At 37.1% G+C, this 27,237-nt stretch overlaps 1 protein-coding gene across 1 annotated transcript in view; it reads left to right on the forward strand.

The window, feature by feature from the left end:
* The first annotated feature begins 285 nt into the window (after window positions 1–285).
* The window catches only part of LOC111520902 (vacuolar protein sorting-associated protein 13B), an 883,038-nt gene continuing 856,086 nt past the window's right edge, over window positions 286–27,237 (forward strand). Inside the window, exons 1-3 of the mRNA XM_026454936.2 lie at window positions 286–1,068; window positions 1,479–1,654; window positions 25,743–25,886. Coding sequence (XP_026310721.1) covers window positions 1,508–1,654; window positions 25,743–25,886 — 291 coding nt within the window. The 5' untranslated portion in view covers window positions 286–1,068; window positions 1,479–1,507. The remainder of the gene's footprint in view (window positions 1,069–1,478; window positions 1,655–25,742; window positions 25,887–27,237) is intronic.

Raw genomic sequence — 27,237 nt, forward strand, 5'->3', positions numbered from 1 at the left:
GCAGCATGTCCTATGCGATTCCTTTAAGCCCAGTATATATTTTCCGAGTTAATATTTGAATTTCTTGACTTTGTTAGCTTGCAAGCTATTATACGGAAAGGTAATGTTTTATACACTCATTACAGCCTAATAAAACCAACACCGACCCTTACAACTCTTGAATTCATTACTTATCAGTTATATTCACTTTGTCTCTAGAACTCTCAATTCCGTCTTCATTTTGGTTATTGCCGCAGCTTCCGTAAATCTCACGTCAGACTGCAATCCTATGGTTCCCCACAATATTCTTTGACCATCCCTCCCCCGCCCCTCATCAGCAAACTAGGGAGTACTTCACCATTGCTTTGTGAAAATAACAGAATGCGAGAGCTTGTCTATACATTTGGCCAAAACGCGTCCTCCAACAGTGTACGTCCTAATCCCTTCAATTATCTTCCCACATCCACCCTCTTTCCAGCAAATAAACCTCGGAACTAAGTTGAAATCTGTCACTTACTTCGCTCCTCCTACCAGCGGCCTATTGCTTCTGCCCTCCCCAGTGAACCCAACCTAGTTCCTCTTCCCAGTCCTCCCATTTCTCAAGAAAGACAACCACCTCTGTTTTTTTCAGGGCTTTAAGTGCTAGGTGTGGTTTCTTCCTCGGCATCCAACCAGCGACCCTCCCCACCCAGGACAGACTTCCACCTCGGGAACCGCCGACCGCGCAGCGGCCCCAGCACCCGCAGCCACCCTTTCCCCGGAGCGCCACTTCCGGATCTCGGGTGTTTCCCCTTTACGGTTCCCCCCACCCCCTCAGACACCTCCTAGATCTTTATACTAACTAGCAGGGTCGCAGCTGGGACCCTGGCTAGCCGAACGCAACAGTCCTTCTCCACGAAGAGGCGCAGAGTAGCTTCTCTAGCCTGAGAAATTCGGTCCGGCTGCGTAGAGTGGCGGCCGTGGAGGGACACTTTGTTTTGAACACCAAGTAGGGCACACCCGGAAGTGGCGCGGTACAGGAGCAGCGCTGCCGGCGGGGGTGGGTGCCAGGGACCTGGAGGTGGAGGGGACGCGGCGGTACTCTGGCGTGTGAGCGGAGAGTGGAGTGCTGGGGAGCGGGAGCGGGAGGGGGGGCCTTCTAGCTTTCGTTCTATGGTGGCAGATCCGGCTGGGTTCCGGGAAGCGAGGGCCTAGCGGAGTGGCTGGGTTGGTGAAGGGCTACTACGGCCGAAGGGCAGTCCGCCTCACTTCATTCTTCCTGTCTGAGGGACCCGCTCTCTTCTGGTCACTACATCTTCCTCCCTTACTTCGCTTGGCAAGGGGTGTCGTAGTTGTGAGGAAGTCGCAGCTGGAGCTGGGAGTCCTCTTGAGTTTTCTCTGCTTCTAAGAGGAGGCGAACGGCCGCTTTGGTGGGGACTTAGTGCTTTCGGCCTGAGATAACTAACGCTCTTTCCTTCACTATACCGCCGACTTATAACGTTTCTATCTACTCCTTTCAGCTTCCGACTTTGACTCCTTACCTTAAAAGATGCTGGAGTCATATGTAACTCCAATTTTAATGAGCTATGTGAATCGCTACATCAAGAACTTAAAGCCGTCAGATCTACAGCTTTCACTATGGGGTGGAGACGTGGTACTTAGCAAGCTCGAGTTAAAGTTGGATGTGCTGGAACAGGTAAGCTATGTAGCTGTCATGAACTGGAAACAGTTTTCAACTTGTTTAGACGGTAATCTGTTGTATCCTACGCCTTGACTTTGTGCTCTAAAAACGAAACTTTTCTACTGATGTATTTTGAACTACCCTGAAACAAGGGGGTCTTATTTTACATTATTTTCTTTTTTTTTTTGAGATGGAGTCTTGCTCTGTCGCCCAGACGAGTGCAGCTGCGTGATCTCGGCTCACTGCAACCTCTGCCTCTGGGGCTCAGGCAGTTCTCCTGCCGTAGCCTCCCTAAGAGCTGGGATTACAGGTGCGCACCACCACGCCTGGCTAATTTTTGTATTTTTAGTAGAGACGGGGTTTCACCATGTTGGCCAGGCTGGTCTTGAACTCCTGACCTCAGGTGAGCCGCCTGCCTCGGTCTCCCAAAGTGCTGGGATTATAGGCGTGAGCCACTACGCCCGACCTGCATAATCTTTAAAAATAGTTTGTTCCCAGGTGACGGTATATTAGAATGGGATTACTTAAAGTTGCCTTGACAGAAAGACGATTTCATTGTTAATGTCAGAATTGTTCTATTTAGTCAATTTTCAAGCATTATGAATGTGCTAATTTATGTTGTCAAAATTCTGTATAAGCCTGGAAAATATTACATTCTCATTCTCCTTTTTGGTCAGTGGAAGGGTTTGAAAGTCATCAGGAAGGGTGGCTGGCTGGTGGGGGTTGAGGAAAAAAAGATAAAAAAAAAAAACAACAAAAAAACCAGGTTCAGATCGTGAGGAAAGATGACATTTCCCACAGCATCCTCAGAGTGTTGAGTAGATACATTGAGAATGGCAGTAAAATTAGAAACTTCTTTATTAATCGTTTTAGTTTCTTTTAACATGAGATTGGTCTGATGCAAAAGAACTCTAACTTCAAAGATCACATATTCATTAATTCATTTATTACCTATATTAGTAACATATGCCAAGAAATTCTGTTAAACTTGAGGATCTGTGCAAGCTCAGAAGAATCAGGGACCAACTGATTTTTAGGAGATAAGGGAAGACTTAATCTGACAGTGATAGTTATTGATAATTTTTAGTTATAGTCCACAGCCTCTTTTATTACTCTTTTATTAAGTCAGTCTAGACTTAACACTAAGAAATAATACTCCTGGCTGCTTCTTTTTCCTGTTTCCAAGGTTAGTTGAGTGGCTTAGTATTTTCATTTTCTTTTTTTTTTTTGATGAGCACAAATCCCAAGTGTAACAGCTCAATTTTTTTTTTTTTTGAGACGGAGTCTCGCTCTGTCGCCCAGACTGGAGTGCAGTGGCGCCATCTCGGTTCACTGCAAGCTCCGCCTCCCGGGTTCACGCCATTCTCCTGCCTCAGCCTCCTGAGTAGCTGGGACTACAGGGGCCCGCCACCACGCCCTGCTAATTTTTTGTATTTTTAGTAGAGACGGGGTTTCACCGTGTTATCCAGGATGGTGTCGATCTCCTGACCTCATGATCCGCCTGCCTCAGCCTCCCAAAGTGCTGGGATTACAGGCGTGAGCCACCACGCCCGGCCAACAGCTCAACTTAAAAATGTTTTACACCTGTGCAACTACTGTCCAATAAAAAATAGAATGTTTCCAGCACCCCAAAAGGCTCACCTGTTTTACTTTTATTAAGTACTCCAGGCTGGGCGCAGTGGCTCATGCCTGTAATCCCAGCACTTTGGGAGGCCAAAGCGGGCAGATCATGAGGTCAGGAGTTCGAGACCAGCCTGGCCAACATGGCGAAACCATGTCTCTACTAAAAATACAAAAATTAGCCAGGCATGGTGGTGGGTGCCTGTAATATCATCTACTCTATAGGCTGAGACACAATAATCACTTGAACCCAGGAGGTGGAGGGTACAGTGAGTTGAGATTGCACCACTGGGCTCCAGCCTGGGCGACAGAGTGAGACTCCATCTGGGGTGGGGGGATGTACTCCCCACTCCTAAAAGAGGTGACTGGTAATATGACTTCTGTCAACATAGATAAGTTTTACCTGGTTTTGAACCTCAAAAAAATTGGAATCACTTATGTTTGGCTTTTTTCTTTCAACCTTTCTAAGATTAACCCCTGTTGTTAGAAGAGTTTGTTTTTCGTATTGTCAGTACTATTCCATTGCATAAAGATTCCACAATTTACTTACACATTAAAAAAGTGTCCTTTTGATGGACACTTGGGTTTTTAATATTTGTGGCTGGTGAAGAAAGCTTCCATGAACATTCCAGTACATCTGTCTTGGTAAGATAAGTATTAATTTCTCTTAGGTGTATACCTAGAAGGTAGGGCCTGTGTTTAGCCTGTGTTTTCATTTCGTATTGCCAGATAGTCTTCCAAAGTGATTATATCAATTCCAGTCTCACCAACAACTTATGAGCATTCCAGGTATTTCACATTTTTGCTACTACTTGGTATGTTTGTTATTTTAATGTTAGCCTTTCCAGTGGGTATGTAGTGATATCTCATTGTAATTTTAACTTCTATTTTCCTCATGACTAATGACGTTTTTATATTCTTATTGGCCATTTAGCTACTTTTTTTTTGTGTGAAGTCTTAAGTCTTTTTTCCTTTTGTAAAGATTGAATTTTCTGTCTTATTGATGTATAGGAAATCTTTTTTTTTTTTTTTTTTTGAGACAGAGTCTCACTCTGTTGCCCAGGCTGGAGTGCAGTGGCGTAATCTCGGCTCACTGCAAGCTCCACCTCCTGGGTTCACGCCATTCTCCTGCCTCAGCCTCCTGAATAGCCGGGACTACAGGCACCCACCACCATGCCCAGCTAATTTTTTGTATTTTTAGCAGAGACGGGGTTTCACCATGTTAGCCAGGATGGTTTCGATCCTCTGACCTCGGGATCCGCCTGCCTCGGCCTCCCAAAGTGCTGGGATTACAGGTGTGAGTCACTTTGCCCGGCCAGGAATTCTTTATATATTTTGGAAATGAGTCCTTTGCCAGATAGATGTTTTGCAGTATTTACTTTCAGTTTGTGGTTTGTATCTTTACTCATAAAGGTGTCTTGATGAATAAAAGTTAATAATCTTACTGAAGTCCAGTTTATCAATCTTTTCCCTTGTGGTTAGGGTTTTTCTTGTCTTATTTAAGAAACCTTTGCTTACACCAACAACATATATTCTTTTATATTTCTTTTAGGAGCTTTATTAAATTCCATGATTCATCTCAAATTTGTTTTTCTGCATATGTGTAATAGAGGTAAAGATTAATTTATTTCCACTGATAGTTGATCTATACCATTTGTTGAACTCTTCTTTCCTTACTCAATTACAGTAAGCCTTTGCTGTAAATCAGGTTGCTGTATGTGTGTGGATTTGTTTCTGAAGTCTTTATTCTATTGAGTGATCTGTTTATCTATTCTTGTGTCACTCCATATGGTTACTGTAGCTTTTATAATAAGACTTGGTATCTCAGTGTAATTAGTACAACTTTGTTCTTTTCTCCTTCAAGATTTTCATAACTATTTTAGGTCCTTTGTATTTCCACATATATTTTATTTTTTTATTTTTTTTTTGAGACAGAGTCTCGCTTTATAGCCCAGGCCGGAGTGCAGTTGTGCCATCTCGGGTCATTGCAACCTCCACCTCCCTGTGGAGAAATTCTCCTGCTGCAGCCTCCCTAGTAGCTGGGATTACAGGTGTGCACCACCACGCCTGGCTAATTTTTGTATTTTTAGTAGAGACGGGGTTTCACCATGTTGGCCAGGCTGGTCGAACTCCTGAGCTCAGGTGATCCACCCGCCTTGGCCTCTCAAAGTGCTGGGATTACAGGCATGAGCCACCATGCCCAGCCTATCATATACATTTTAATTTCAACTTGTAACTTTTATAATTAATTTCTAAAAAAGAAAGCTGTTAGTGTTTTTGCTGAGATTACATTGAATCTATAGATCGATTTTGGATGAATTAACATATTGAGTTGACATAGTTTTGAGTTTTTCAATTCATGTACAAAACATTGCTTTCCATAGTTTTAGGCCTTTAATTTCTCTCAGCAATGTTTTGAACTTTTTAGAGAAATTTTGCATGTATTTAATTAAATTTTACCTCTTTTTATTGATGGTTAAGTAGCATTTTAAAAACCTGTTTTCTGGCTAAGTGTGGTGGCTCTTGCTTGTAATCAATCACAGCACTTTGGGAGGCCAAGGTGGGTGGATCACTTGAGGTCAGGAGTTTGAGATCAGCCTGGCCGATATGGCAAAACCTCGTCTCTACTAAAATTACAAAAATTAGCCAGGTGTGGTGGCTGATGCATGTAATCCCAGCTACTTGGGACGCTGAGGCATGAGAATCACTTGAACTGGGAAGGTGGAGGTTGCAGTGAGCCGAGATCGCGCCACTGGACTCTAGCCTGGGCGACAGAGTGAGACTCTGTCTCAAAAAACAAACACAAAAAAACCCCTCTATTTTTAAATAATTTGTTACCAGTACAGGGAGATAAAATTGGTTTTAGTATGTTGACCTATCCCGTGGCCCAAAATGTCTAACAGTTTTTGGTATGTTCTTTTGGATTGTCCATGTTCAATCATGTCATCTGCAAATAATGACAGTTTTACATGTTTCTATCCAATACTTGTATCTTTTATTTCGTTTTATTTCATTATTGCACTGGGCTAGGGCCTTTTATATAATGTGGAGTAGAGGTCATGAGAATAGACATCCTTTTTTGTTTCCAATTTCAGTGGGAAAGTATTCAGTGTTTTACTATTAAGTATGTTGTTAGCGATAAATAACCTTTATTGAGTTGAGATTCTCTTGTATTACTACTTTTCCAATGAGTTTTAAAAATCATAAATGAATGCTGAATTTTATCAAATATTACATTTAATGAGTTGATACATGATTTTTCTCTTTTGTTTTATTAATGTGGTAAATTACATTGTTTTCCAATCTTAACCTTGAATTCCTGGATTATATATTATCTTTTTTACATATTGTTGGATTCAATTTGTTAAATTTTGATTGATTTTGTTGTGTATTTGCTTATAAGCGATACTAGCCTATGATTTTCCTTTCTTGGAATGTTGTTTCCTGGTTTTGAATGTCGTGTGTGTGTGTGTGTGTGTGTGTGTGTGTGTATAGGCCTTATTGATTTATTTGTGAGGTATTCCCTCTTTTTATAATCTCTGACAGTTTAAGATCAATGTTAGTAGTTTTTTTAAAATTGTGATAGAATATATATAATACAACATTTATCATCTCAACTTTTTTTTTTTTTTTTTTTGAGACAGAGTTTCACTCTTGGCTGGAGTGTAATGGTGCCATCTTGGCTCACTGAGACCTCTGCTTCCTGGGTTCAAACAATTTTCCTGCCTCAGTCTCCCCAGTAGCTGGGATTACAGGCACCCACCACAATGCCTGGCTAATTTTTTGTATTTTTAGTAGAGATTGGGTTTCACCATGTTGGCCAGGCTGATCTCAAACTCCTGACCTCAGGTGATCCACCCACCTTGGCCTCCCAAAGTGCTGGGATTACAGGCATGAGCCATCATGCCTGGCCCATTTTAACCATTTTTAAATGTACAATTCTGTGATATTACTTATGTTTACATTGTTGTGCAACCATCACTACTACTTATCTCTAGAATATTTTCGTATTCCCAAACTGAAATTTGGGAAGTACCCATTAGACACTAACTCCCTATTTTCCTCTCTTCCCAGCCCCTTGCAACCACCATTCTACTTTATGACTGTATGAATTTGACTATTTTAAGTACCTCATATAAGTGGAATCATTCAATGTTCTTTTGTTATTGGCATATTTCACTTAGCACAATGTCTAAAAAAGCTTATCCATGTTGTAGCATATGCTACTATGTCCTTTGTTTTTAAGTCTAAATAATCTATTATATGTACATGCCACATTTTGTTCATTCATTTATTCACTGATAGATAGTTGGGTTGCTTTCATCTTTTGGCTATAATGCTGATATGAAGGTAGGTGTACAAATATACCTGAGACTGTGCTTTTAATTTATTTGGGTATATACCCAGAAATGGAATTGCTAGATCATATGATAATTCTGCGTTTAATTTTTTGAGGAATCACCATACTGTTTTCCACAGTGATTGCGTTGTTTTACATTCCTACCAGCAATGTGCAAATGTTCGAAGTGCTCCATGTCCTTACTAACACTTGTTGTCTTACTTTTTTTTTTTTTTTATATAGCTAACCTAATGGGTATGAAATGATATCTCAATGTGGTTTTAATTTGCATTTCTCTGATGATTAGTGATGTTGAGCCTCTTTTCTCATGTACTTATTAGCTATGTTTGTCTTCTTTGGAGAAATGCCTATTTGAGTCCTTTGCCCAATTTTGAATTGGGTTCTTTGTTTTTTGTTGTTGAGTTATAGGAGTTCTGTATGTATTGTGGATATCAATCCCTTATCAGATACATGATTTGCAGATGTTTCCTCACATGCTATCAGTGGCATCTTACTCTATAATAGCATCCTTTGATACACCAAAGTTTTTAATTTTGATGAAGTTCAACTTACTATTTTTCTCATTCATTGTATGGATTTTTGCTGTCATATCCAATCATTGTCAAATCTAATGTCATGAAGCTTTTCTCCTGTGTTTTCTTCTAATTTTTTTGCTCTTACATAGTATAAGGTAGTGTCGCAACCTCTTTCTCTTTTTTTAAAATGTGGATATTCAGGTTTCCCAACACCATTTGTTGATATCTGTACTTTCACACTGAATGGTCTTGATACCCTTCTCAAAAATCATTTGACCATAGATGTGAGGGTTTATTTCTGGGCTCTCAATACTATTCCATTGATTTATATGTCTGCCTTTATGACACTATCACACTGTTTGGATTATTGTAGCATTGTAGTGAGTTTCAGAATCAGGAAGTGTGAGATTACCAACTTCTCAGTTTTTTAAGGAAAAATTAAACATGAAGTCATCTGGGTTATGATGTAAAGTTATAAACTGCTGATTTAATTTAAGATATGTAGGATCATTTAGACTTTTATTTCTGCTGTTGTCAGTTTTGGTTAATTGTATCTTTCAAGGAATTTCCCTATTTTTTGAAAATTCGGGATCAGCAAACTGTGTCCTGGGCCTGCTTTTGTAAATACAGTTTTATTGAAACATAGCTACTCATTTTGTTTATTGTCTGTAGCTGCTTTTACCCTAAAACAGCAGAATTAAGTAGCTAGGACAGAGACTGCGTGGCTTGCAAAAGCCTAACGTATTTACTGTCTCCATCTGTACTGAAAAAGTTTGCTGCCCTGCTCTAAATTGTTACATGTAAGGAGTAAAGTTGGGTTTTTTGTTGTTTACTGTTTTTTTTTTTAATTTTTATTTTTTGAGACAAAGTCTCACTCTGTTGCACAGGCTGGAGTGCAGTGGCATGATCACAGCTCACTGCAGTCTTGACCTCTCAGGCTCAAGCTGCCTTCCCACCTCTGCTTCCTCTGAGTGCCAGTGCTACCATTTCCGAATAATTTTTATAATTTTTGTAGAGACAAGGTCTCGCGATGTTTCCCAGGCTGGTCTCAAACTCCTGGGCTCAAATGACCTTCCAACCTCAGCCTCCCAAAGTGTTGGGATTATAGACATGAGCGCCTTATGCCCAGGCTGGTGTTTATTATAAAGCTGCCTGATTTAAAAAAATTTATCTGTAGGATCTGCAGTGATATCTTCTTCTCATGCCTGATGCTGGTAATTTGTATTTTTTAAATCAATATTGCTAGGGTCTTACTAATTTTATTAATATTTTCAAAGAACTAATTTTTGTTTTCGTTGATTCTTTTTTGAGTTGTACTTGTGCTTTGTCATTTATTTTTGTTATTATTTTTATAATTTCTTTCACTTTTTTTGGATTCCATTTACTTTTCTTTTTTCTAGTTTCCTGAGTTGGAAACTTAAGTCATTGCTTTTTTTTCAGTCTTTTTCTACTGAAATACATATATGTAATGCTGTAATTTTTTTCTCTAACCATATATTTAGCACTATCACGTGGGATTTCATATTGTCTTTTCATTAAGTTAAAAAAATTTTATAATTTCCATTTTGATTTCTTTGATTATTGGGTTATTATTTGGCTTACTTAGAAGTATATTGCTTAATTTCTAAATATTTAGGAATTTATTAATTATCTTTCTGTTACTGATTTCTATTTAATTCCACTGTGGTCAGCAGCACATTGTCTGTACGATTTTAACTTATTAAAATGTATAAATTAATATATAGTCTGTTTCTGTGTTTCATGTGCAATTGATAAAAAGTGTGTATTCTGCACTTGTTGCTGTAGCGTTCTGTAAATATCACTTACCAGAAATTGGTCATTAGAGTTCTTCAAATCTTATAAATCCGTATGGCTTTTCATTGTTTGCTTATTCTGTCAGCTACTAGATGTTGAGGTATGTCTGCAAATATAGCCATAGCTGGAGGTATAACCTCCAGTTATGATTGGGGATTTGTCTATTTCTCATTTTTAGTTTTGTCAGTTTTCACTTTATATATCTTAAAGTTATGTTATTAAGTGTATACATATTTAGTATCATGACATCTCATTGTTTAATATACTTGAAACAAATAATTCTGAAGAGTGTCCCTCTGTTTTTCTTTTTCTTTTTGTTATTGTGGTCCCTCTTTCTCCTTGTTTTGGGTTGGGTTTGATTTTGTTTTTCTACTCTCAAGGTGGACATTTAGATTATTGATTTGAGATCTCTTTCTTTCTGCTTTTCTTTTTCTTTTTGGACAAGGCCCAGGCTAGAGTGCAGTGTTGATCATTACTCACTGCAGCTTCGACCACATGGGCTCAGGTGATGCTCTTACCTCAGCCTCCCAAGTAGCTAGGACCACATACATGTACTATCACGCCTGGCTAATTAAAAAAAAAATTATTTGTAGAGGCAAGGTCTTGTATGTTGCCCAGGCTGGCTTTTTTTCCTGTTGCAGACATTTACAGCTGTGAATTTTGGTATATTGTGTTTTCATTTTTACCCAGATCAATTATTTTCTGACTTCTCTTGATACGAATATGTATTTTTGCAGTTGCTGTAGTTACTGGATGGAGTTGTTAGAGATATGTAGATGTCAGGTATAACTGGTTGATAATGTTGTTCAAACCTTCTCTGTCCTTGTTGACTTTCTGTCCAGTTATTCTGTCCACTATTGTAAGTAAGATATTGTAGTCTCTGCTGTTATTGTTGAATTATCTATTTGTTCTTTCAATTTTCTTAGTTTTTGCTATACGTATTTCAAGGGTTTGTTGCTATGTTCATAAATGTTTTATATCTTCTGCATGAAGGGACTCTTTTATCCTTATAAAATGTCGCATTTTGTTTTTAGTAACTTTAAAAAAGTAAGTCTCTTTTGTCTGATGTTAGTATAATTGTTACAGCTTTCTGCTGTTACTATTTGCATATCTTTTTCTTTTCAACTCTATGTTTTTGAATCTAAAATGTGTTTGTTTTAGAGAGCATATAGTTATATCTTGTTATATTTTAAAATTCAGCCTGATAATCTTTGCCTTTTAAAAATTGACATATAATAATTATATATGTTTATAGGGCACAGAGTGATACTTTGATACATGTATATAATGTGTAATGATCAAATCAAGGTAGTTAGCATATTCATCACCTCAGACGTATATCATTTCTTCATATTGGGAACATTCAAAATCCTCTCTTCTAGCTATTTGAAAATCTACAGTAAATTATTGTTAACTGTAGTCACTCTACAGTGCTATAGAACACTATAACTTATTCCTCTCATCCAACTGTAAGTTTTTTTGTAGTTCTTTTTTGATTTTTGCTTTTAATTTTAGTGTGTACTTGGTAGGTCTATATATTTATGATGTACATGAGATGTTTTAATACGGGCATGCAATGTTTAATAATCACATCATGTAAAATGGGATATCCATTCCCTCAAGCATTCTTGATGTTACAGATGACCTAATTGTACTCTTTTACTTATTCAAAAATGTATAATTAAATTATTAATGACTATAGTCACCCTGTTGTGCTATCAAATACTAGGTCTTACTAATTCTATTGTTTTGGTACCCACTAACCATCTCTCCTCCTTGCCCCTTCCACCGGCTCTACCCTTCTCAGCCTCTGGTCCAGCTATAATTTTGTATCTCCCAGTATAATGTTTCATACTCCCCATTTTTTCTTTACCTTCCTAGTATCTAGTAACCACTGTTATACTCTCTACTTCTATGATATCAACTTTTCCAGCCCTGTGTATGAGTGAGAATATGCAATATTTGTCTTTCTGTGCTTGACTTATTTCACATAACATAATGACTTTCATTTCCATTCATGTTGCTGCAAAGGACAAGATTTTTTTTTTTTTTTTTTGGCATAATAGTATTCCATTGTACGTACACACCACATTTTCTTTTCTTTTTTTTTTTTTCGAGACAGAGTCTTCCTCTGTTGCTCAGGGTGGAGTGCAGTGGTGCAATCTCGGCTCACTGCAACCTCTGCCTCCTGGGTTCAAGCGATTCTTCTGCCTCAGCCTCCCAAGTAGCTGGGACTACAGGTGCACGCCACCACACCGACTAATTTTTGTATTTTTAGTAGAGATGGGGTTTCACCATATTGGCCAGGCTGGTCTCGAATGCCTGACCTCGTGATCTGCCTGCCTCTGCCTCCCAAGGTGCTGGGATTAGAGGTGTGAGCTACTACACCCATCCTATACCACATTTTCTTTATCCATCATTCCTTTGTAGATGGATAGGTAGGTTGATTCCATATCTTTGCTATTGTGTATAGAGCTGCAATAAACATGGGAGTACAAGGTATCTCTTTATCATACTAATTTTATTTGTAGGTACACCCAGTAGTGGGATTGCTGGATTATATCTAGTTCTATTTTCAGCTTTTTAAGGAACTTTTATGGTGTTTTTCAAAATGGCTACTAATGTACATTCCCCACCAAGTGTGTAAGTGTTTTCTTTTCTTTATATCCTCACCGTATTTTGTTTGTTTGTTTGTTTCGGTAATAGCTGTTCTAACTGATATGATACTTTGTTGTGGTTTTTATTTACATTTTCCCTATGATTAGTGATGTTGAACATTTTTCATATACCTGTTGGCCATTTATATGTCACCTTTTGAGAAATGTCTACTCAGAGCAATTGCCCATTTTAAAATTGGAGTGTCTCTGTGGGTGTGTGTGAGTGTGTGTGTGTGTGCGCGTGCGTGCATGTGTGCTATTGAGTTGAGTTCCTTGTATATTATGGATATTAGCCTCTTATACAATAAAATATTTGTCTAGACCAAAGTCCCAAAGCATTTTCTCTTGTGTTTTCTTCTAGTAGTTCCATAGTTCCAGGAATTACATTTAAGTCTTTAGTCCATCTTGAGTTGATTTTTGTATATGGTGAGAGATTGGGATCAAGTGTCACTCTTCTGCTTATGGATATCCAGTTTTCATGGCACCATTGATTGGAGAGACTGTCCTTTCCCTAATGTGTGTTCTTCATGCCTTTGTTAAAAATCCATTGGATTTAAATATGTGGGTTTATTTTTGGTTTTGCTATTCTGTTCTCCTGGTTTGTATGTCTGTTCTTATATAAGTACCATGTTGTTTTGATTACTATAGCTTTGTAGTTTATTTTGAAGTCAGAAATTGTGATGCTTGCAGATTTATTCTGTTGTTCAGAATTGCTTTGACTATTCAGAGTCTTGTAGCCAAATACAGATTTTATCTTTGCTTGTTATGTACCTGTAAAGAATAGCATTGGTAATTTAGTAGGAATTACATTGAATCTGTAGATCTTTTTGGGTCATTTTAACAACAATTTTTCCAATATGTGAACATGAAATGTCTTTCTAATTTCTTTGTGTCTTCCTCTGTTTCTTTCACCAGTGTTCTGTCACTTTTTTTGTAGAGATCTTTTACCTCCTTGGTTAAATTTATTCCTAGGTATTTTATTTTTTGTAGCTATTGGAAATGGGATTGCTGTCTTGATTTCTTTTTCAGCTAGTTTGTTATTGTCGTAGGAAACACTACTGATTTTTATATGTTGATTTTTGTATCCTGTAACTTTACTGAATTTATCAGTTCTAAGAGTTTTTTGATAGAGTCTTTAGGTATTTCTGCTTGTGAGATCATGTCATCTGCAAATACGGACAGTTTGACTTTTTCTTTTCCAATCTGGATCCCTGTTCAAAAAATTTTTTTTCCCTTGCTTAATTACTCTGGCTAGGACTTCAGTACTATGTTGAATAAGACTGGTGAAAATGGGCATTTTGTCTTTTTCCAGTTCTTAGAGGAAAAGCTTTTTGTCCCATTCTTGCATTCCTGGGATAAATCCCATTTAATTATGGTGTATAATCATTTTGCTGTGCTATTGGATTTGGTTTGCTAGTATTTTGTTGAGGATTTTGCATCTGTGTTCATCAGGCATATTGTCTTGTTTTCTTTTTCTGTTGTTTCTTTGTTTGGTTTTGTTATTAGGGTAATATTGGCCTTGTAGAACGAGCTAGGAAGGATTTTCTTTTTTTTTTTTTTTTTTGAGACGGAGTCTCGCTGTGTCGCCCAGGTTGGACTGCAGTCGCCAGATCTCAGCTCACTGCAAGCTCCGCCTCCCGGGTTCAGCCATTCTCCTGCCTCAGCCTTCCGAGTAGCTGGGACTACAGGCGCCCGCCACCTCGCCCGGCTAGTTTTTTGTATTTTTTAGTAGAGTCGGGGTTTCACCATGTTAGCCAGGATGGTCTCGATCTCCTGACCTTGTGATCCACCCGTCTCGGCCTCCCAAAGTGCTGGGATTACAGGCTTGAGGGAAGGATTTTCTATCCTTCAGTTTTTTTGGAATAGTTTGAGAAGAATTGGTATTCTTTTTAAAAAGTTTAGTGGAATTCAGTAGTGAAGCCATTCAGTCCCAGGCTTTTCTTTGTTGATGATTTTATTACTGGTTCAATCCTCTTACTCGTTATTGGACTGTTCAGGTTTTCTCTTTCTTCTTGGTTCAATCTTGGTAGATTATGTGTCTGGGAATTTATTTGTGTTCTCTAGGTTCACTTATTTATTGGTGTGTATTTGTTCATAATAGTCACTAATGATCCTTTGTGTTTCTGTGGTTTGGTCTCTTTTTTTCTTAGTCTGTGTAATAGTTTGCTGATTTTGTTTATCTTTTCAAAAAACCAGCTTTTCATTTTGTTGATCCTTTGTATTGTTTGGTGTCTATTTCATTTATTTTGTTCTGATCCTCATAATATCTTTCCTTCTACTAATTTTGTGTTTGTTTTGTTCTTGCTTTTCTAGGTCCTTGACATGCATCGTTAGGTTGTTTATTTGAAATCTTTCAACTTCTTGATACAACTGTTTAATGCTAAAAACTGTTTGTACTGTTTTTGCTATATTCCATAGGATTTACTATGTTGTATTTCTATTTTCATTTGTTTCAAGAAATTTTAAAATTTCTTGTTCACTTTTTTTATTGATCCATTGGTTATTCAAGAGCATGCTGTTCAATTTTCATGTATTTGTACAGTTTCCAAAGTTTACTTGTTACTGATTTTTAGTTTTATTCTATTGTGGTTAGAAAAGAAACTTGATATGACTTTGACTTTTAAAATTTTTGGAGAATTTTTTTTGTGTGCTAGTGGCAAGAATGTATTCTGCAGCTGTTGTTCTGTAAATATGTTACGTCTATTTGGTCTAAAGTGCAATTGAAATTTGATATTTTTGACTGATTTTCTGCCAGTGATCTGTTCAGTGCTGTGAGTGGGGTGTTAAAGTCCCCAATTATTATTGTAATGGAGTTTATCTCTCTCTTTATATCCAATAATATTTGCTTTATCTGAGTGCTCTAGTAGTGAGTGTGTATATATTTATAGTTGTTATAGATGCTTGTCAAATTGACTTCATTATTATTATTATATAATGACCTTCTTTGTCTCCTTATACAGTTTGTGACTTAAAGTATATTTTTTCTGATATAAGGATAGCTACTCCTATTCATTTTTGGTGGAACTTTTTTCATTTCTTCATTTTAAGTTTATGTATATGTTTACAGAAGTGAGTTTCTTATAGGCAGCGTATAGTCGGGTCTTGTTTCCCTGCTTGCCCGCCCCGCCCCGCCCCAACTTCCCCACCTCACTCTGTCACCAGGCTGGAGTGCAGTGGTGCAATCTTGGCTCACTGCAGCCTCTGCCTCCCAGGTTCAAGTGATTCTCCCGCGTCAGCCTCCCAAGTTGCTGGCATTACAGGCATCCACCATCATGCCCAGCTAATTTTTGTATTTTTTTAGAGATGGGGTTTCACCACGTTGGCCAGGCTGGTCTTAAACTCCTGACCTCAGGTGATTTGCCTGCCTTGGCCTCCCAAAGTGCTGGGATTACAGGTGTGAGCCACCCTGGCCAGCCCGGTCTTGTTTTTTGTTAATCCATTCATCCAGTTTATAGCTTTTAATTGGGGATTATAGTTTTTAATTTGGCATTTTTATTTGTTTACATTCAAGGTTATTATTGATAGGTGAGGAATTTCTCTTGTCATTTTGCTAATTCCCTTTTGTTTCTTTAAAGTATATATCCATTCTTTCTTCCTTAGTTTCTTATTGTTTATCTTTGCAGTTTGGTGGTTTCTGTGGTGATAATTTTTACTTCTCTTTCTCATTTGTGAATCTGCTTCATCAGTGAGATTGACACTTCTGCATGTTTTCATGATGGTAGTTATAGTCTGTTCGCTTTCAGTTCTAGGATTCCCCTAATCATTTCTTGTCCTTTCAGTCTAGTGGTGATTAATTACCTCATTTTTTGCTTCTCTGGGAAAGATTTTATTTTTCCTTCATTTCTGAAGGGTAGATTTACTAGATATGGTAATCTTGGCTAACAGTTTGTTTTCTTTCAACATTTCGAATATGGCATCTCATTGTCTCTTGGCCTATGTTTCTGCTGAGAAATCTGCTGTTAGTCTTATGGAGAGTCCCTTATGTGTTACTTCACACTTTTCCTATTTTAAAAATTCTGTTTGTGTTTGAATTTTGACAGTTTCACTGTAATGTTCATCTTTTCTCAGTTTGACTATAGTGTATCCTGAGAGGACCTTTTTGGGTTGAGTCTATTTGGGAAACTTGAGTCTATTTGGGAAACTTGGAGCTTCCTGGACCTGGATGTTTATATTTCTCCTGTGACTTGAGATGTTTTCAGCTATTATTTATTTAAATAGGTTTTATATGCCTTGTCTGTTCTCTTCCCCTGGACCTCCAAAAATACATGCTTTTTTTTTTTTTTTTTTAACTTAATAGTATCCCTCAGGCCCTGTAGGCTTTCTTCTCATTCTTTTTAATTGTCTGTTTTTTACTTGTTTCGTTGTTTTTTTTTTTGGCTAACCCGGGTACAGGAGGACCTCAAAATAATGTTCAGCATTGTTTAGTTATAATGTTGCTGAGACAAAAATGATTTTTGGTCAGGCCCTCAGTCTTTATGGAGTTTGCTTGTTCTCCCCATATCTGCATGGGTTTTCTCCGGATAGTCTGGTTTCCTTCTGCTTACCAAAGATGTGAATATTTGGTTAACTGGTATGTCTAAATTGTCCCAGTATCAGTGAGTGAGTGTGTGTGTGTGTGTGAACTGTGATGTAATGGTGTCCTGTCCAAAACTGGTTTCTACTTTTTACCCTGAGTGGCTGGATAGGCTTCAGCCACCTGTGACACGCAACTGGAATAAGCAGGTTGGAAAATGAACAATCGCATGATACTATACAATAAAAATTCATAAAGTATATGATAATCATACAGATGCACAATATATGATGCATTCAGAGAGCAGTGATCTCACAGTATTCCTTGTTTTTTAACTGTGTGGCATTAGAAGATGCTCCTCTTTTCACTTTCCGAACATTTGTTTCATGATTTCATTCACAACCATTGTGACTGCTGTCATTCACCAATTGACCATAAATTTGGTAAATATTTATTAATCTTAATTTTATTAATAATGTAATAATTGATACTAATTTAATAATTTCATTAATCTTTCTTAAATGTACATATAGCCTACATCTTTTTCAGTATTTGATATTAGAAGTGGTTTGGCTCTTTAAAATATTGGTCATGTTTTTGTGACTAGACATAGGCTGTAGGAACTTTTGTTTATATCAGTTAGCCTAGGTGAAATTAGTTTTTTTTTGAGACAGAGTCTTGCTCTGTCTCCCAGGCTGGAGTGCAGTGGCGCGGTCTTGGCTCACTGCAAGCTCCGCCTCCCAGGTTCATGCCATTCTCCTGCCTCAGCCTCCCCAGTAGCTGGGACTACAGGCACCTGCCACTACGCCTGGCTAATTTTTTTGTACTTTTTTAGTAGAAACGGGGTTTCACCGTGTTAGCCAGGATGGTCTCGATCTCCTGACCTCGTGATCCGCCCATCTCGGCCTCCCAAAGTGCTGGGATTACAGGTGTGAGCCACCGTGCCAGGCCGTGAAATTAGTTTTGTTACATGTTGTTTCATTTAAATCACAGTTTCCAAGAACCCACTGATGATGTTAGGTGAAGATTTACTATATTTCAAAAGACTTATGTTCAAGTTCGCAAATTCTTCTGCTTGATCTCGTGTATTGCTGAAACTTTCATTTGTATTTTTAAATTTTATTCATTGACTTCTTCAATGCTAAGATTTCTGTTTGGTTCTTTTTTATGGCATATATCTGTTGAATTTCTCATTCAGATCATGACTTGTTTTTCTGATTTTGTTGAATTAACTATCCGTATTCTTTTGTATTTCACTGAGTTTCCTTAAGAAATTACTGTGAATTCCTTTTCAGGTATTTTATTGGTTTGTTTTCCTTGGGGTATGTTATTAGAGAATTATGTGTTCCTTTGAGGTGTCATGTTTCCATGCCTTTTCATGTTTCTTGTGTCCCTAGCTTGATATCTGTTTATCTGGTAGAACAACCACCTCTGCCAATTTTATGAAGTAGTTTTCATAGGAAAAAACTTTTTCCTGTAGATTTGACTTCAGTATTGGTTGAGTAGGGTGCCTGGGCTTTTTTCCTGATTGGGTGCAGTAATGTAATTTCTATGTGAATTCTTCAGCTGTCATCAATATCAGCATTTTCTGTGAGTGCCTCAGTGGGCTAGACTGTGGGTGTTTGTGGAGGCAGTGGTGTGGCTTTGCTTGGGGTGAGGAATGCTAGGCAGGCTGGTCCTTAGTCCCTGAGAAATGGCTGCTATTTCTCAGCTGCCATTTTCTGATTACAGGGTCCAAGGGATGTAGAGATGCCAGGGCTATTGAGCCCCAAGGCAGAATGCACTCTAGCAGTTGCTTCATTCTCCAAATGATATAGTACTGCAGCAGCTTGGATCCTGGGGAATTCAGTGGATCAAATGTGAATTCTCTTTCTGGAGCAATCCAGCCTTATGGACCTCAGGCAGCTCGCTATACTGGACTCAGGGCTTGTGAGGACTGTGGAGCTGCCCTGTAGCTTGGATTGCAAGTATCCACAGTGGTCATGGGGACTGCTGAGGATGTCTTGCTTAACTTTTCTCATCAATGGGGAGCCCCTTCTGGCTCCAGGCTGGTCTTGGCCAGGTGCTCTCCTTTCGTCTTTATGCTGACCTGTGGAGTTTTCTGTGCCTCAGAAGAACTTCATTACTTCCTGATGAGTTCCATTGTTCTCCCATAGACATTCAACTCAAAGTGCTCTATTTGTTGTTTTGGTTTTTCTTTGTGGAGGAGATGAGCATTGGGTTCCATTTTGATTGAAGTTTTTAATCTGTTCACCTCTAATTTTTATTCATGTGATTGAATTTACATTTATCATTTTGCTATTATTTTCTGTGTGCCTCATGTCTGTTTTGTTCCTCAGATACTCTTATTAATTTCTTTTGTAATAAATTGATATTTTTCGATGTTCTATTTTAATTGCTTTATTGACTTTCAAATTACTTTTGAATTATTTTCTTTCTTTCTTTTTTTTTTTTTTTTTTGATCTGTTGCCCAGGCTGGAGTGCAGTGGCGTGATCTCGACTCAGTGCAAGCTCCACCTCCCGGGTTCATGCCATTCTCCTGCCTCAGCCTCCTGAGTAGCTGGGACTACAGGCACCCGCAACCAAGTCCAGCTAATTTTTTTTTTTTTTTTTTGTATTTTTAGTAGAGACGGGGTTTCACCATGTTAGCCAGGATGGTCTCGATCTCCTGACCTCGTGATCCGCCTGCCTCAGCTTCCCAAAGTGCTGGGATTACAGATGTGAGCCACTGCGCCTGGCCTGAATTATTTTCTTTGTGGTTGCTTGGGGGATTATAATATGCATCTGATTTACTGCAAACTACTTGAGATTATTGATAACTTTATTATATTAAAATAGAGAACATTTCCCTACTATAACTCCATTTTCTTCTGCTGCTTGTGCTGTTATAGTCACATATATTGCATCTTCACTTGTTAAAAGTCAAACAATACAATTTTATCATTATTGTTTTACGCAGTTTCCTTTTAAATCAGAAGAACACGGGAGAACAAAGCATTTATAATGTCCTTTACCAGTCACCAACATAATTACCTGTATTGTTTTGTTGTGTGAATTTGTTTTATCATCTATTGCTACTTCCTTTCAGTCTAATGAACTTCTGTTAATATTCTGCTAGGAATCAATTATCTTATTCTTTATTTCAGTGTCTTTTAATTTGCTTGCATTATTGAAGGATAATTTTGCTGGATATAGAATTCTTGGAGAAATTAGGTGTTAATCTACTAAAAGTTTCCTTGTACCTGAAAAATTGTTTTTGTCTTTCTGCTCTCAGCTTTTTTTTTGTCCCTGGCTTTCTGTAGTTTGACTATGATATATTTGGATTTGAATTCACTGATTCTTTTGCCAAGTCAAATCTGCTGCTGAGCACTTCTAGTGAATTTTTTATTTTGTTGATTGTACTTTCAATTCCAAAATTTTCATTTTTTCTGTAATTTCTTTTTATTGACATTTTCTAATTGAGGCCGGATGCAGTGGCTTATGCCTGTAATCCCAGCACTTTGGGAGGCCGAGGTGGGTGGATCACTTGAGGTCAGGAGTTCGAGACCAGCCTGGCCAACATGGTGAAACCCCATCCCTACTAAAAATACAAAAATTAGCTGGGTGTGGTGGCGGGTGCCTGTAATCCCAGCTATTCGGGAGGCTGAGGCAGGAGAATCATTGGAACCTGGGAGGCAGAGATGGCAGTGAGCTGAGATCACACCATTGCACTCCACTCTGGGTGACAAGGTGAGACTCCATCTCAAAAAAAAAAAAAAAAATTTTGTATATGGTTTCCCTTATTTCTTTGAACATATTTGGAATTGATGTTTTGAAGTCTTTGTGTACCAAGCCCTGCATTTGATCTCCTTCAAATATAGTTTCTATTGACTATTTTTATTTCTGTGTGCTTTGCATGTGTCATAGTTGTTTGTTGTAAATTGGACATTTTGTTTAATATATTGCAGCAACTTTGGATTTTGATTTCTTCTCCCCCAGGAGATGGTTGTTGTTGCAGGTTTATTTGTTTATTGACTTGCCTCGACTAATTTTGTGATGTCTCTTTCGTGTGCCCTCTGATTTCTCTGCTCATTAAAAAAAAAAAAAAATTCTCTTTTCTATTTTTAAGCCTGGCATTCTAGGAATTTCACTGGGTTACTATAAGTAGTCATCAGCCAGTGATTGGAGATTGTTTAAACCTTTGAGCTAGTAAGGTATTTACTCTTTGACATGGGATATATACATTTGCTGGGTAATAGTTTCAAAGTCAGGAGATTATAAGTCTGATTTTTTTTTTTTTAATTCTCTATGTTCATGAGGCCTCATGGTTAACTAGAAATGAGTAGTTTGCTAGTTATTGCCCTCTCTTTGTGGTTGTTAGGGGGATTGTATCTGTATATCTGGTGGAACAACAGATATATCTGGTGGAACAACAGATATACAGTCTTCTGAATAAGTACATTCTTGCATATGCGTACAACTTTCTAGACTACCAGTAATGTGAGACCTTGGCAAGATCCCGTTGGGCTATATCACTTTCCATATTTCTCTGTTAATTTTTGGACTGGTCTGCTGTTTTGTTGCCTGACCCAAATTGTATTGTGACCTTATGCTAGTCTTACTCTTATTGCTGCTGAGCTGTTATTTTTGACAACTTTGTCCTTTTTGTCATTGCTTTTTAGGGAGAGGATTTGCCGAGCTCCTCATTCAGCATTCTTGAAGTCTTGTCACTTATGTGTGTGTCTGTGTGAGTGTGTTCTGGTAGTAACAAACATGTGACATAAAATTTGTCATTGAGGCTGGGCATGGTGGCTCGTGCCTATAATCCCAGCACTTTGAGGGCTGAGATGGGAGGATAGCTTGAAGCCCAGAAGTTGAAGACCAGACTGGGCAACATAGACTCATCTGTGCCAAAAATTTAAAAAATTGGTTGGGTGTGGTGCCATGTGCATATAATTCTAGCTACTTGGCGTGCTGAGGTGGGAGAGCCCAGGAGTTGGAGGTTTCAGTAAGCTGATTGTGCCACTGCACTCCAGCCTGGGTGACAGACCTTGTTTCTTAAAGAGAAATGACCATCTTAAGCACTTTTAAGTGTATACTATCTTACTGTTAACTGTATGCACATCCTTGTGCAGCAGATCTTCAGAACATTTTTGTCTTATAAATCTGAAACTCTATCTGTTGAACCAATGACTCCCTTTTTACCTTTCCCCTGCCCCCGCCCTTGACAACCACCAGTGTACTTTCTAAGAGTTTGACAATGTTAGATACCTTATATATGTGGAATCATACAGTATTTATCTTTTCATAACTGGCTTATTTTATTTACCATAGTGGCCTCATGTTTCATCCACGTTGTGGTATATTATGGGATTTGCTTATTTTTTAAGGCTGAATAATATTCCATTGTATGTATGTTATTACATTTTGCTTATCCATTCATTCAAAAATGGATATTAGAGTTGCTTTTACTTTAAAGCTATTGTGATTAATGCTGCTTTGAACATGGGTGTGTGAATATCTCCTTAAGATTTTCTTTTAAATGATTTTGGGTATGTACCTAGAATTGGGGTTTCTGGATCATTGTAATTCTGCTTTTGATTTGTTGAGGAATCTCCATATTATGTTCTGTAGCAGTTGTACCATTTTATGTTTCCACTAAGAGTGTATAAGTATTCCATTTTCTCAACACTTATTATGTTTTTGATAATGGCCATTGTTATGACTGAGAGATAGTTCATTGTGGTTTTTGATTTGCATTTCCCTAACGAGTAGTTATGTTGAGCTTCTTTTCATATACTTTTTGGCCATTTGTATATCTTTTTTGTGGACATGTCTTCAATTCCTTTGTCCATTTTTAAATAGAATTATTGTTATTTTGTTGTTGATTAGTCATAGGACTTGTTTATATATTCTAGATATTAGTACCTTATCAGATAGATGGTTTGCAAATATTTTTGTCCATTTCATAAGTGATCTTTTTTATTCTTTTTCCTTTGTTGTGCAGAAGTTTTAAAATTTGATGTAGTCTCATTTTTCTATATTTGCTTTTGTTGCCTGTTATGTTCATTTTAAAAGTATCCCTTTTCTCTGTTATTTTATAATACCTTACCTATAATTAGGTTTTTGAGATATATTCAACTCTCTTCTGAAATTCTTTGCTACTAATATCCATTGCATTATTATAGATGTTCTGATTTTAGGGATGCATTTTACATGATGTATTACCTAAAAGTTATACATAAATAAAATATTTTAAAGTTGTAGATTTATATATTTCAAGAAGGGAAAAGAATGAAAAGAAAATACCTTTTTTGGTTACCTCAAGGAAGATCCATTTGTTATAACAATCATCATTTGTGTTTCACCTTTTACAGTATATATAAATATGTTATTTATTTATTTTTCTTTCCTCTGTGATTTTGAAATTGAAACTATCTTGCTTATAAAGTCAGATCATATGTCTCAAAATTCCATGTTCTAATCCAGAAAGTCACCTCTTGTGTTAATGTTTGGTTAGTAGCATTCTGATGACACTAAGTTCTTGAGTTTGATTCAGGTGTCTTTAAACATCTGTACTCTGAGAACGCTGAGACAATCTGAGTTATGCCCTTGGACTGCAACTTTGAAAGCCATTTTGCAAATATATCATTGTTACACAAGGCATAGGGTGGTAGAGGTGGAATTGTAATCTGCTCATTGTCCAGTTAGGTAGATAAATAGCCAGTGGAAACATTTTCAGTGCTGATAATGGAAGTGTAGAGGCAGTATTATAGTGGTTAAGAGCCATGGCTCTGGCATAATATTTCTTAATTTTGAGTCCAGGCTCTCCTAGATGTTTCATTTTGGGAAGATTCTTGACCCTTCATGTCTCAGATTCTTCACTGTAAAATGGGGATAATGGTATTTAAATTTTGTGGTTCTTAGGAGGAGTAAATAATTATTTACAAGTAAGGTGCTTAGAATAGTGCCTGGTACATACTCAGTGTTTAGTAAATATTGCTTTTGTTACAGGCACTGATCAATATATAATCTTGTGCTAGCTGAACAATGCTTGAAGAAATTAATGCATTTTAAAAATACTGTGATAATGACAAAGATCTAAAAATTGTGACATTCTATTAGCATAGAGTACTAACAATAACCTTAATAGCTGCCCTCTAAAAAAAAAAAACCTCTGGTTGAAGAAACAAATTAGGCCCATACTTTTGTAATTATAATAATAAATATTTAGCACCTTTTTAAAAATTTATTTATTTATTTATTTTTTGAGACAGAGTCTCGCTCTATTGCCCAGGCTGGAGTGCAGTGGCCAGATCTCAGCTCACTGCAAGCTCCGCCTCCCAGGTTCACGCCATTCTCCTGGCTCAGCCTCCCGAGTAGCTGGAACTACAGGCGCCTGCCACCTCGCCCGGCTAGTTTTTTTGTATTTTTTAGTAGAGACGGGGTTTCACCGTGTTAGCCAGGATGGTCTCCATCTCCTGAACTCGTGATCCACCCGTCTTGGCCTCCCAAAGTGCTGGGATTTCAGGCTTGAGCCACCGTGCCCAGCCTAGCACCTTTATAATGATTTCTCTGTGAGGAAGGTAGTATTCTAAGCTTTATGTAGATTAATTGATCTAATATTCAAAATATAGTATTTTTATACAAATTTTAAAGATAATGAAACTGAGGCACAGATACAATAAAGTCTTTGCTGGCTGCAGAGTTATTGGTCTTAATCACTTTACTATACTGTCTGTATTTAGGTATATTGCTACTGTGTTGCTGAACCAACTAGGTAGGCTAAAATGTGAATGAATAAGCTTAATATTTTTATTAACTTTCACAAATAGAGTTACAATAACTGTAAAAAATGTGATGGGAATACATTTTTTTCTTCGTCCTTTGTTGATTTGTAAACAAATTGTATGTAGAAGTGAGACAAATGAGCATAAAGCAATTTTGGTGAAATTTTTCATGTCTAATCTTTTATCTAATGATAATGGAAAGCAGTCAGAAAATATTTAAAATTTAGGACCAAGTATCCAGTTCAATTTTACATTAGGTGAAGCGGACTACATTTTTTTTTTTTTTTTTAGGTTGATCAGTTTTCATTTTGTCAAGTTATTCTCAAATCTCCAGTTGAGCTCCCCTTTCAACTTCACTTAGAATACTGTTCTATTAGTTTAAAACATATTTTGAAGACATATTTTTAGATGGAGACTTAAAAAATTACATAATTTCAGGTATCTCAAGTACTGCTGCTATATACTATTGTACTACCATCTATGAGCTTTCATCATGTACCAAGTATTATATATTTTTTCCATTCAGCAAAGTAGGAGACAGGCCTAGAGTGCTTAAGTAACTTATTAAATGTAACTTGTACTATAAATTATTATTTATCATTAACTATGGCCTAACAAGGTATTTGATGCTACTTTTTGATAAACAGTAATTCTCAAAATATTTTTGTGTTGGACATTTTATTTCTCTTTTAAGAAAGGAATTTATACATTAGAATGAAAAATATTAAGCACTAAACAGTAAGTCCCCAAATATTCTTGTTTTGGAAATTTTATTTTTTGAAAAAGAAATTTGCATATTATAATAAAAAATATTAAACACTTACTAACTTTTATGCAATGTTTTGTGTTTTAAGGAACTGAAATTACCATTCACTTTTTTAAGTGGACATATTCATGAATTAAGGATTCATGTACCATGGACAAAACTGGGTTCAGAACCAGTGGTAATTACCATCAATACTATGGAATGCATTTTGAAACTTAAGGATGGGATACAGGTAAGAAATTATTGAACTAAGTTGTTTATGTTAACTAATTTTAGTAGTATTTGACATTTCTTTACTTTTTTGAATATATCAACTGTTACATAAACATAGCTTATATACTTAATTTTTTTTTTTTTTTTGAAAGAGTCTCACTCTGTTGCCAGGCTGGATTGCAGTGGTGCAATCTCAGCTCGCTGCAACCTCCGCCTCCTGGGTTCAAGCGATTTTCCTGCCTTAGCCTCCCGAATAGCTGGGACTACAGGTGTGCACCACCACGCCCAGCTAATTTTTGTATTTTTACTGGAGAAGGGATTTCACCATGTTGGCCAGGATGGTCTCGATCTCTTGACATCATGATCTGTCCGCCTTGGCCTCTGAAAGTGCTGGGATTACAGGCATGAGCTACCGTGCCTGGCCTTTAATTTGTATATGCCCTTTTAAGTTACATGATTATTTGTAATGGGCGTTTTTAAATTTGAATAAAATATGTAAAGGTTGTTTTCCTACAGATTTTACTTACTTTGTCATAGCTCTACTAGGGACCATGCAGATTGCTTATTACTTACATCTACAGTGAAAGTACAGCCTAATTGTGTCCAATTTTTACATTAACATTTTTAGATTTTTGCAAAGGACCTGTATGAATTTTTTCTTTACATAATTTTTCTAAATCTGAAGGGAATTTCTCAGGTTATTTTTTGGGAAGATGAAAATATATTTGCACCAAATTTTATAATTGTTTTTGAAGTTTTGGTATAAGAAACTGATTTTTTCTTTTTTCAGATTTATTTATTCCTTCTCTGACGCATCTTATATTTCTTGCTAGTGTTTTTTTGCAGATGTGTAATATTGGTTTTAAAGAGTTTCTACCAAAAATTTTCCAATCTAGGAAAGCGAAATAGGTCAGGACCATAGCTTATTGTGGAGAATGTTTCCACTTTCACCTTGCAAAAGAGTGGTGTGTCTGTCATTCATTTTTATTAGGTTTTTTTTTTTTTATCAGCTACTTAATATTTAACTTTTAGTTTTAAGGAAGATTGCCTATAATCAACTAAATTGATAAGTATTATTAAAATGACTTCATGTGAATCTGTATGTAGGTTTAACATATTCTAAATGTAACTTTAATCTTTGTGAAGTTAGGGTTAAAAATGAACTGTTAAAATTATTTCCTATTTTAAGTGGATGCTTTGAGTGTCATATCAACCCACTGGACTCAGATCTTTTTTCCATTTATAAAATCTTTGATTCCAAACATGTATTATCCAATTTAACTTAATATAGTTTCTAGAAGTTAATAGTCCAATGTTATATTCTTTTGAAAATGAAAAGTTACTTTGTGATCTTCTAATATTTGAGAGAT

The sequence above is a fragment of the Piliocolobus tephrosceles genome, chromosome 7 (assembly GCF_002776525.5).
Source record: "Piliocolobus tephrosceles isolate RC106 chromosome 7, ASM277652v3, whole genome shotgun sequence".
NCBI classification, from domain to species: Eukaryota; Metazoa; Chordata; class Mammalia; order Primates; family Cercopithecidae; genus Piliocolobus; species Piliocolobus tephrosceles.